Source organism: Toxotes jaculatrix, chromosome 17 (genome assembly GCF_017976425.1).
Source record: "Toxotes jaculatrix isolate fToxJac2 chromosome 17, fToxJac2.pri, whole genome shotgun sequence".
Classification (NCBI taxonomy): domain Eukaryota; kingdom Metazoa; phylum Chordata; class Actinopteri; family Toxotidae; genus Toxotes; species Toxotes jaculatrix.
In genome coordinates, this window is record NC_054410.1 from 12014433 (window position 1) to 12025731 (window position 11299).

Sequence of the window (11299 nt, forward strand, 5' to 3'; positions counted from 1 at the left end):
TCTTTCTCTGTATATCTCACGTTTATCTTTTAATATTCTTCAGTCCATGAACGTATATGGCTCATTAAGGTCAATTCCAGCGAGGAGAAAGGCTTTGTTTGTTTTTGTTGATAACCCAGTCTGTGCAGAGTGAACAGGTGCAGATGTTAAAAAAATCCAGGCACAAAATAAATTCTGTAGCAGCAGGTGCAGTACTTACTGTTGTTTTTTCTTTTTTGCTGACAAGACACTGTAGCTGTAGCTTCTTCAAGTGTGACATTGGTGCTAAACTGTGGCAGAAAAGAAAGCGTCACCTTTTATTGTCTGAAAATGCTGTGTTGAACAAATGCTTTGATTTGACCTTTCGCTGAAGAAACACTCATGCTTTGCCCTCATTCGTAACAGAAACTGTAACAACCTTAGCAGCAACATTAGACAAACATGCTGTCCCATGTTACAGTTGGCTTATATTTCCTTTGAGTATTATACAAAAGTAAGTATATGCTTCTTTTGTATTTTTTATATGCTTGTGTATTCCATTTTTTTATAAACTCAGAGCATTTAATGCACAGTGTTTGCAAAGATCCCTCCAACTTTGCTCAACATGTATCCTCCCGTCGCTTTATCCAAACATCTGGTAAATCTGGCTTACTGTTGGGTAAAATAACCACTTCTTCACTCTGACTGGTGCGGCCCTTGTTACAAGTCTCATAAACAGTTTCTTTCAGTGAGAGACGAAGCGTATCTCTCTTCCCATTTAGGTACCCTGGTTGTAACTGAGCCTCTCCTTCTTCTTCATGTTGTTGCGTGTTTGAAGGCCCAGGCTCGATGTCACTGAGGCATGTTTCACATGAATCCTCCAGACCCTCGTAGGAGCTCTGGGACTGGGAGGAGAGGTGCTCTTTGTGGGAGTGGTGATGGACATGCTCCTCTGAGGTTTCTTCCTCTTTGCAGAGTGATGGCTGGTCAATGGTCTCCAGTGTGTGGCTGATTATAGTCTCCTGTATGCTGGAAGATGAGGAGAAGGATGTGTTGCCCCACTGCTTCATCCCACCAGACTGACCTCTGCATGTCTTACACAGCAGCTTGTCCTTGGCGAGGTCCTCTTGTGCCAGCGCTACAGGCCGCAGGGTGTTTTCTTTGTAAGGAGATGAAGTCTGGAGGGCTGGAGGTGGTTGGCAGATCTTATGTTGACGACTGCACATCTCACTCTCCCCATCCATGCTATTTCTTGCCACATCTCTCCCACAGTATTCAATCTCATCAGAGAGCACAGAGGGCCGGTTGGACAGTTTACTGGTGCAGGTGCTGTTCTCAAAGCTGTCGCTCAGCCGATAAGCCAGCGGCTGTAGCTCGTACTGCTCCGCTCCTCTGCCCCCAGCTCCCCCCCCTCCTCCTCCTCCGGACGGTTTCTGTCTGTGCTGACGTTGGTGGTTGGGGTATAGATAGCCACCTGCTTCTTTGTCATAACTCCTCCTCACTCTAGATCTGCCAAAGGCCCCGTTAGCAGCTGAGGAGGAACCAGGTTCTGCTGCCGAGCAGGAGGACAGCACGCCATCAGTCTGGTCTGAAAAACACGGCAGCGTGATCTTTCCACAGTTTTTCTGGGGTCCAAAAAAGCAGCACAGGGACTGGAAAAAGAAGGTTGCAAATCCACATGCTACACATTTCACCAAAAACAGGAAAATACCCAGTTTTCTGAACAGCAAGGCTGTGGCAGGCAACATGATGATCCCCATGGAGAAAAATGCACCAGAAACTATTGCTACGGGGCATCCCATCCTTTTAGTGGAGTGTGCTACTTTACCAATTTTATCTGAATGAGGAGCCAAGCTGTAGGATATGCAGTAGTTAGCTATAAAGTCAACAGACAGTCCTGCTGCTGATGATATAAACAGAGCTTCGATGCCGCTCAGCTGCCATTCAAGAAGAACCAGGAGGCCAATTGTGACAAACACACTGCCTCCTACAGCTACAGTCCCATATATGCTCAGTGGGATGTTCCAGGTGGTTAGAAGAAGCAAGACAAATGTGAGAGCTACTGAGAAACCAGCTACTACCAGAGTCTCTGAGCTTAAGGACTGTTGTAGATCAAAAAGAGACAGCTGACTGATGAACCAGCCGTTCTCCAGCCCTTGTGGTGCTCCTGCTATTTCTCTGTTAAACCACGTCAGGATCTCTCTATAAAAAATACTGGTTCTGCTGAAGTTGAAGCTGTAGAGGTATGTGGTTTTGAATGCCAACACGAGGGCAGCGACCCTGCCATCTGGCTGGAAGTACAGGCCTCCACTGTGGGCCAGATGGCCCTCAGCGTACCTCTCTGCCAGCATCATACTAAGGCAGTTCTCGAAAACACCGGGAGGGTAGGGGAAAGGGATGTCATTACAGCAGAAGTGAAGGGCGTCATCACTCTCTGAGCACCGTCTGACAGATACCCAGTGTATTAGCTGCTCCACAAGACAGATATTGTCTGTCATAACATTTCTATCCTCAGGCGATGGCGGGGAATAAAAGCTTTGGTTCTGGACCCTTCCACACAGGTCCCTTAACCATACCTGAGCGTCTGGCCAGCTCATGTTAAAGTCTGGGTCAAGAACCAAGGAGCCGTTGCTTTTAGGGTCAAAGTGATCCCCATTATCTGTTGGTTTGACACCCCAGACAAGCATTAATGTAACAGGCTTATCCTCACCATTTCTCTGTCTCTCAAACATAAACATGTGGCGATACTCTGCGTCGTATCTCTCAAACGGGTGACTGGAGCGGAAAAGCTGGGTGACCTTGCTTTCTAAGGTGGGCAGCTTCATGCCTGGGTCAACCCAGGACATGTACGTGCCCCCAGCAGCAAGCACTGCAAACCAGCACACCCAGATGTACCTAAACTTTACCACTCCACAAGGCAAGATTTTTAGAAATAATAAATTTGAAGTGTCAGTGAGCCCTCGTTTTAATTCTCTCAGCTTCTGGCCAAGAGTGAAGAGGCATCTCTTGCGTGAACTCGTATCCCAGAAGCCGCCGGGGTTTTTGGAACAGCATGGTTTCCATCCCTGCACTGAAAGAGATGCAGAGGACGCTTCTGTGTAGCGCTCCCTCAGAACAAAGGAGCACGGCAGCCAGACCAGCGCCAGGAGTGAACTGATGAAAGAGGCAGTTCCAAGATAAACAGAAAAACATCTGATTGCCGTGATGCTGCTGAGATAACCAGAGAAAAACGCTGCGCTGGAGGTCAAACCGGATGACAAAATTAAATAGCCGACTTCCTGCAAAGCTCTGTGTACTCTCTTCTCCAGGGAGGCTGAGGGGTTCTGGGATAGCTGCAGGTTCCAGAAATCAGCAAAGATGAAAACCTGATTGGAGCAACTTCCCAGGAGAATAAGAGCTGCAGAGAGGTTGACCAGAGGGAAGAAAGTCAGGCGAAATGCTACTTTGTAGAAGAAATATGAGGTCAGGAGGGAGCCTGTGATTGCTATTAGAGATAATGCTACTATGAAGAGAGAGTGGAGATATAGAGCCATAGTGAAAAGAAGACAGACAACAGCTAGGACAGGATACACTGAATCTCTTGCAAGGTAATGCTTGAACAGCGCCTGCTTGATGCCAAAGTCCATGCCAGTGATAGTCGTATTATTGTAGGTCAGATCCCTGCCTTCAAGACTGTTCATGTATATCTCCATCATGTGCTCCCCTCTGTCGACGGGTAAGAACAGAAGGCTGTACTTTAGTGTTGGGATTTGGTATTCAACAGTCTGAGGGCCGAGAAAATCTTTATCAACCAGGAAGTGGAGGATCTGGAACACCACGCGGGATTGTTTGCAACGGGATGGGACAGAGGAACAGCTGCCATGTTTGGGTCTGTCAACACAGGCCTCCACTAGATGTCCCTCATGATAGTGCAGAGCACACTGCCGCAGAAGGTTCAGAGAATCAGAAACCTGGTGTGAAAGGGAGAAAATTAAATGATGCTCAATACCTGATGATTAGTGTTATTTAGTCATTGACAAGGATGAAAAACATAACTCCAAACAACCAAATCGGGTCCTGTCTGCAAAATAAAACTGTTAACACGGTATTACTGTAATTCAAAGTCCATTTTACAGTCTTTTTTTCTGAGAAAATCCACTGTTGAGAACAGTGAGATGCGGTTAAATGCTCTGTATAAAGCTAGTAATTGGACTTTAAGATTATTTTTTCACGCTACTGTTTCTAAGGCCAAGAATGACCTTTCACATTGACAAAAATCATACTGCAATGCACTATTTTGTAAAACCATGTGCTAATGATTGTAATTTATATGGTAATTTGTTTGTATGCTAATTTTTAAAATGAAAAGAGGGCTACAGTACCTGGTGTGAGGTGAGGCTGAGGCAGCAGGAGGCATTAGTGAGGACAGCCAAGTAATTCCCCAGAGACCAGCTTGGACAGCAGCCGCTTCTCGATGTTCCCTCAGCCTCCGCCCTCACATGCTGCTGGCACAGGTCCTGGAACTGAGCCTGGGAGCGAATCTGAATCAGACAAGGGAGAGATTTTTTGAACACATGCCCAGTTTTGAAACAAAAAGGAATTAATTTCAGATGAGCTAATGTACACAAAGTAGTGTTTTTATTTCCCAGATGTAAATGTGACGTATCGTTGGTCAGAGTAGAGACTGACAGAGGATGAGAACTAAAAAGGCAGAGGACTAAAGGTGAGATGGAGGGCAGAGTAGATCAGAGCGAACCCTGGATTGCTCCATCTCACACATGGCGTGGATGGCGTTCAGGCTCCAGAGACTTGCTGAGTTTTCTGATCGGAACACCAACTGGGCCAAACGCTCGCCTGCATGGAGACAGACAGATGGATTCAACATACTAATATAATAGATGACCAGCAGTGAATAAGCAACTCATGGGGTTCAAAATGTTCAGAGTGGTTAAACTGTCAAGAAATACATTTTGTAGCTATAAATTCATAAAGGTAAAACCAGGCTAACAACCAGTTTCTTGTGTGTTGTATCCTGCTGTCTGTGTAGTGGAGTAAAATTTAGGCATCTTGTTCCGAAAACCTCAAGGCCTGGTGTTGCTAATAAATCCGTTCAGGGAGTTTTCTGTGTTTTTATGTGGCAAACAGAAATATAGTCTTTGATGTACCAGTACACCATTTCAAAATAGAGCTTTAAGATGAAAATCTGGGATAACCTGCACTCAGCAAACAGTTCCCTTTGAAGCCACACTAAAAGCTATTATTCACATCCTCTGTAGCTCTTTTTTTTTAATATGCATTCATCCAGTAAGTTGTTGCTGCTGTTTTTATGTTGTGTTGTTTTCATCAGTTTGCTAGGGGTGCTCATTACTCCCTAACAAGCTAGACGATTTCGCCTTCAGCTCACAGTATTAACATATATGGAAACTGCTCAACTACTGAATAGTCAGCCATCACATTTGTTTTAATAATATTTCCATTTTATTTACTACTTTGCTTTGACTTTGAGTGTGCTGCAACAAACAGTGTTACATAACCTGCTTAACTCAGTAACTTTTGCATATGGTATTTTCATTGTTTCTATTGTTGCGAGAGCTTGAAGGACTTATTCATCATCTGTGAATTAATAGTTCATTGAAAGGGATGAACTAATCAGGACTGACAAACCTGGAGCATCGCAGAGGAAGGTGTCTGGAGATGAGTCTCTGGCCAGCATCCTCTTTATGCGAAGTCTGGAGGTGTCTTGGCCACCACCACTGTCTCCGCTGACATCAGCCCCAAAACTATAGCACAGATAAAACACTATATGCACTTTTTCTGTCTCAATACATACATTTTATTCCAGACAAGTAGAAAATTATTCTCACAATTGAATCGTTTTAAACCAGAATTTTTTTTTTATTAGCCACTTGGGGGCAGCACAAACGAGATGTAAACACAACACTGTCAGATTATTAACCTTTCAGTTGATATAGATGTTAACGTGTTAGGAAACAGCAGCTGCTGAGATAGATGAAAGCGAACCAAAATAAGTTGGTGGCTGTGGCACCAAAACAATGAGCTAAAATACAGGTTAAAGTCACTGCACTCTACTGAAACTCTCTACTGACCTTTTACTGAGCTGCTGTGGTAAAGGAGACAGAGTTTTCCCCGGACCAGTGTTCTCCTGCAGCTTGGACAAGCTGGACTGGCGAACTCCAATGTATGTTCCCCGTGGCTCAAAACCCTGAGGAAGGAGCACACACACACACACAGACAGACATCAAAGTTAAAGACGCAGTGTAAACTCTGGTGCTCATCGATGCACAGCAGCAGCTTACTGAATTAATCAGCATCAAGACGCCCCATATAGTGTTGTCTGTACTGCCAGAAGCAGCCAGATCAGCATGCTTGGTCGATGAGTGTTTGATGTTATCTTAAAAGAAAGAGCCCAAGACTTATAAAACAAAAATCCTTGTACAGCCCAACCCATATTCTTATGTAAATCTTTTTAGATAACTCATTAATAGCACATTGTTGTGAATCATGTTGCATCTTCAGAGCAATTTCATAATCAGTGTTTATCCTGTAAGCATACATCTCAAAGGTGAGAAGATGTATTTAATTAAGATGACAGCGAGTGTGATCTAATTCAGCGCGGTCCACCGAATCTGAGATGAGACTGAAGTAAATGGATGCGGCTGAGATCATGAGTCATTAGGGAAACGGTAATTAACACTCAGCCTAAGGTGGTGAGGGAGATTTGTATTGTAGATTTGACAGAAGATTGACAAAACAGATGCATGTTCTGCAACAAGAGAGGATTACGTTTTAGAGGCTGTATGCTTTTGTATATGTTTTTTTTGTGTGTGTGTGTGTGTGTGTGTGTGTGTGTGTGTGTGTGTGTGTGTGTGTGTGTGTGTGTGTGAGAGAGAGAGAGAGAGAGAGAGAGAGAGAGAGAGAGAGAAAGGCTCACCAGCAATGGATCAGAGAAGTCAGGCAGTGGACCAATAAAGAGTCCGGCCAATGAACATCCAAGCAACAGCACAGCACAACCCACCAACACAGCTAATGGGTAGTCCACCACCACCTGGGAATAACTGCCAATTAGAAAACCACAGAAGAAGAAGCTGTCAATGACACAGAGTAAAGATTAATTATCATGATCAGAAGAAGTGTGACATGTAATACCTTTGAGCTTTGTAGTGAAAATGAGCTTCAGCACTTACTTTCTAAGAATGCAGTAGAGTCCTCCATCCCTGTTAATAGTTGAGAACTTTATTATAATAATGTCTCTGCACAAATTTGAAAAGAATGAAAATGCCTTTAAAAGAATATTTTGGGGAAATTTGCTTATTCGTATTCTTGCCAGGAGTTAAATATGAAGATTGCCATCTGAATGTCTGAGAGTGTTATCAATCTTCTCATGAAACTCTATGCCAGGAAGCAAATATGCATATTTCCCAAAATGTCAAACCACCTCCTTTAAACACACCTTACTGTAACCACATGTCGCTGTGTTGGTTTCGGTGTCCCGCTTTCATTTGACCCGTGCAACCAGTGGCATCTCACCGCACCGTGACATGATGTCTGATGAGCAGAACTACAGCTATGTCCCACTTTGACCACAACACCTCCTTCGGCATGAGGACCTGTTGTGTTTGAATGACAGTCGTGGCAAGTGCTTGGTTTGTTTTGCCCGTGATGGCTACAGTGGGGGCATTTTTGGGGCTGTGGCGAGTTGTAGGCCCGAGCTCGAGGACCCTGGGGGACCTAAAGGAGAAAAGATAATAGGATATACTTATACAGAAATTGTGTATATTTTCCTTTACTCATAGAGGATTCTGGTATCAGCCAAGTATTTGGAGTGAAACAATGGCTGTATTTGCCACTGCCTCCCAAATCCTGGGTCTATTTCTAACTGTTTGTTGAGACGTTCTGACTCAATTTTAATGGGTCCCTATATATCTATCCTAAACAGCACACAGTAGAGTCAGTGTTCAGGCATACTTGGTGATAAAGCTGGCAGGAGGAAGAGGGTCTGCCGAGGCTGCTGCAGCTGTCACATAGCCCCCCCTCAGAGTGGATGACTGTCAACGGGGCCTCAGCAGAGCACACGCTGTCAGGAGGGCACAGAGAAACCGCCGGGATCTCACTGAGGAGAGGAGAACACAGACGGGTGAGAGGGGGTGAAGAGAAGAGAACAAAAGAGAAGACATGAAAACATGAAAAAAAGAGGAGAGCAGAAATGATTGACAGGCAAGAGAAAAAAGCAACAATGTTCTTTTAAGGAGAAGGTGCAAAAGTTCAGCCGGTGAAACTGCAAACTTCAGTAAGTAATGTTTATTAAACCAAGGCATAACAATCTATCTCCCCCACTATGCATTGATGGACATCTCAGCTTCTCGACTATATTCTTGTTTCAGCTTCTCCTCATGTTCCATGGAGAATTGAGCGGGGCCAGCACAACTAATGAGGTAAGGAATGGATTTCTTACACACTGTGGCTACTGGAAGTAAGGAGGACCAATTATAAGAGAGGTAGGTTAGATAACATGAGACTGAGTGATGACTCATGGGTAATGGCAGGAGTCAGGAGGACACTGGAGTGACGAGTGTAATGATATGCTTCTCCAGCTTGAGCCTGTAATGTATTCCTATTGTATACTGTATGTCGCAAGCTCACTTTATGAAACTTGGTTAAGAAATTGTTTATTTTTATGCACACGGGCAGCACGGCTACAAACCTTTTCTAAAATATTCAAAAACACTAATATAAATGGGGGAAACTATATGTTGAGGGGTTAAATCTGATCAGTCGTTCAATCATTCAGTCAGACTGAATAATTTATTGTGCTTTTTTTTTTACCTATTTCCTGAATTTTACCTTTAAAAACTCTTAAAAGCTCATGATTTTGAAACTAGAGTAAAGAAAGACCAAACTAAACAAATGCTGTAGTTGTATCTCAGTAAAGGGGCTGTGAGGTCTGTGCAGTCTACCCCATGCTTGTTTTTCCACAGTAGACTGGATGCAACCGCACTTCCTGTCTTGTCACCATGGCGACAGAGTAAACAGAACCTAAATGACCTCACACAGTTTTATTTGCATCCCATAATAAGGCGCACAGATGATGAGTAGTCTGTTGAATTGGTGGTATACAGAAACAGAGCGATTATAGAGCAGATTAAAGGTAGAGCTCAGTGAGGAGCTGAACCTCAGCATTTTGTCTTTGTGTTACAATAAAACTGTAATATGATCTAAATAATAAATAGCTCGCAGTGTACTCAGCAGCTCTTAGACACAAAGCAAATGTTTGTCATTTAGTTTAGCCTATTTAGAGGCTGGAGTGAGTGAGTAAATACACTCATAAAAAGTACCTGGAAGTCAACATTGTCAACTAATTTAACACAATTTCTGTTGCTGTAGCGTGATAAACTCCACCCACCCAGAGCGCAGTGCAGGTTAAAACATACACCAAATTATTAGCAGGTACTGTGTAACCTGTGCCTGGCAGCCTCCTCACCACAGGGTTCAGGATATGAGTATTTAAGCCTATTACTCCACTTTGATGATTTTTCACAGGTCTGGCCAATGTAGGCACACACACAAACGAGAGGAGAGCAATTTGTGGAGCTCATCAATATTTTAGTGGATGAATACAAAAATACATGCAGGAAGGTGTCACCCAACTGCTCCACACACAAATCGACTCTGGCATTGTGCACTGACGTCAGAATGGCCTCATAAATCTGTGTTACTTTGCTGCAAAACAGCAAAGTGTATGTGCTAAAACAAAAGTTACTCTCATTTCATTTTGCAGACAGTCAGTTGCCAGTGTCTGAAGTTCACCTAACCAATGTAATGCAGTCTAAAACAAAGGCCCTGCAATATTAACAAAGGTAAACTATTTATTAGTATTACAATTCAACATCCCCACAAACTACAACATCCAAAAAAAACCCCACAATGGTTTCAACAAAAATGGAGGATCATAACCTTTACAAAAGTAGCATTTATTGCAGGACTGCATTAGTGTCAGTTAGGTGTACCTCGTAAACTGGCAACTGTTTGCTGTACTGTGAGTGCAGTAAAGGAAGAATATATTTATTAACATCCTTACATCCTCACATCCATTACTTGACTCAAAACTGCATAAAAGTATCATTAGCAAAAATGCACTTGCTGTGATGTTACTGTAGTTAAAGCTGAGTTTGAGTAGTAGTTGTTGTAAACTGCATGAGTTGCTTATTTGGAGCCAAACTATTGTCTGAGGACAGCTTTAAGGCATTCAAAAGACTCCAGCAAGGAGACTCCCAGAGTATCTCTGAGGCTAAAAACTGTCAGCTCTCACTACTCTCTTCTCCGCCTGCCTTTAGGCCCCCCGTCTTTCACCCTTTCTACAGCACATGTCTCTTTCATCTGCTCTCTGGACGCCAGTCAGTGTCATGTCCTCAAACATCTCCTAAACTGCCAATCACACACATGTGCATGCACCCAAAACAGAACTAAAGCTGAGTCTGTACGCAGGAGGCAAACTGTTAACCTTCTTAAAAAGCCAGAGCTGGTTCTGCAGGGGGTATTATTAGAGCAAAAAGACTTGAGGATCTGCAGAGAGGTTCCTTCCTGGAGAGACACAAACGTGGCCTGCTGCTGAGCTAAAGAATGGCAGGCCTCAGCTGTTTCCAGCCCCACTTTCATGTCTGAAGCTTGAAGCCATTTTTTTCATTTTTTTTATATGCAGGGTTGCTGTATGCAGTGAGTGACAGGGTGACAGCGGTGACCCAGAGAGCCGGCGAGACCGAAGCAGGAGGCTGGTGACACTGAACAGACCTCACAGTGCTCCAGTCCACTACAGTGTGAGTGTGAGTCAGAGATTTGTGTTGTTTACTGCATACTGTATATCTGTCAAAGGCAAAAAATAAGAGTTTAAAATCCTGGTTCTATGATAAGTTGACAGCAGCACCTGAGCATCTTTTGGTTTCACCAGCCATGCAGCATAATCAGGAATCACTGATGTAGTTATGCTGAAAAAACCCCCAATTATAATAGTATGATGGAAAAATAATAACAAGCAAAGAAAGTCATATCCTGTTCATAAACCTATTGCCCATAGAAGAAACACAGCTGGACTGTCGTTGAATAGTATTCACAATGGCCACAGGAGGGTAAAAACACATCCACCTCTACTAACTGTAAATCTCATTTATTTTTTACTGCACTAAAAAAAATACTCAGACCAAAATTTAAAAAAGAGATAATAGAAATAAAGAAGAAAAAAAACAACCAACCTTTGGCAAGCCTCCTGAAGATCCCTTTCATCTTCTGTAGGAGAATCATCCATCACTATCGCATCCGTGCTTTCTCCTATTATCGAGCAAGCATCCAT

At 43.5% G+C, this 11299-nt stretch overlaps 1 protein-coding gene across 1 annotated transcript; it reads right to left on the reverse strand.

Moving 5' to 3' along the window:
• Positions 1–578: 578 nt before the first annotated feature.
• Positions 579–11299, reverse strand: disp2 (dispatched homolog 2 (Drosophila)). The gene is made up of 10 exons (XM_041061067.1): positions 11202–11299; positions 7924–8068; positions 7409–7686; positions 7143–7172; positions 6890–7013; positions 6045–6160; positions 5602–5717; positions 4694–4791; positions 4320–4478; positions 579–3908 (listed from the first exon to the last, which is right to left on the reverse strand). The coding sequence occupies exons 1-10, from the start codon at positions 11297–11299 to the stop codon at positions 579–581; spliced, it is 4494 nt and encodes a 1497-aa protein (XP_040917001.1).

Excerpts from the sequence above, each read along its gene's own strand:
- disp2 (XM_041061067.1), bottom strand. The coding sequence starts at position 11,299 with ATGGATGCTTGCTCGATAATAGGAGAAAGCACGGATGCGATAGTGATG. Across the intron at positions 7,014-7,142 it reads CTCTACTGCATTCTTAGAAA|TTATTCCCAGGTGGTGGTGG; the intron begins GTAAGTGCTGAA and ends TCTAATTGGCAG. Across the intron at positions 4,792-5,601 it reads CTTCCTCTGCGATGCTCCAG|GCGAGCGTTTGGCCCAGTTG; the intron begins GTTTGTCAGTCC and ends GTCTCCATGCAG.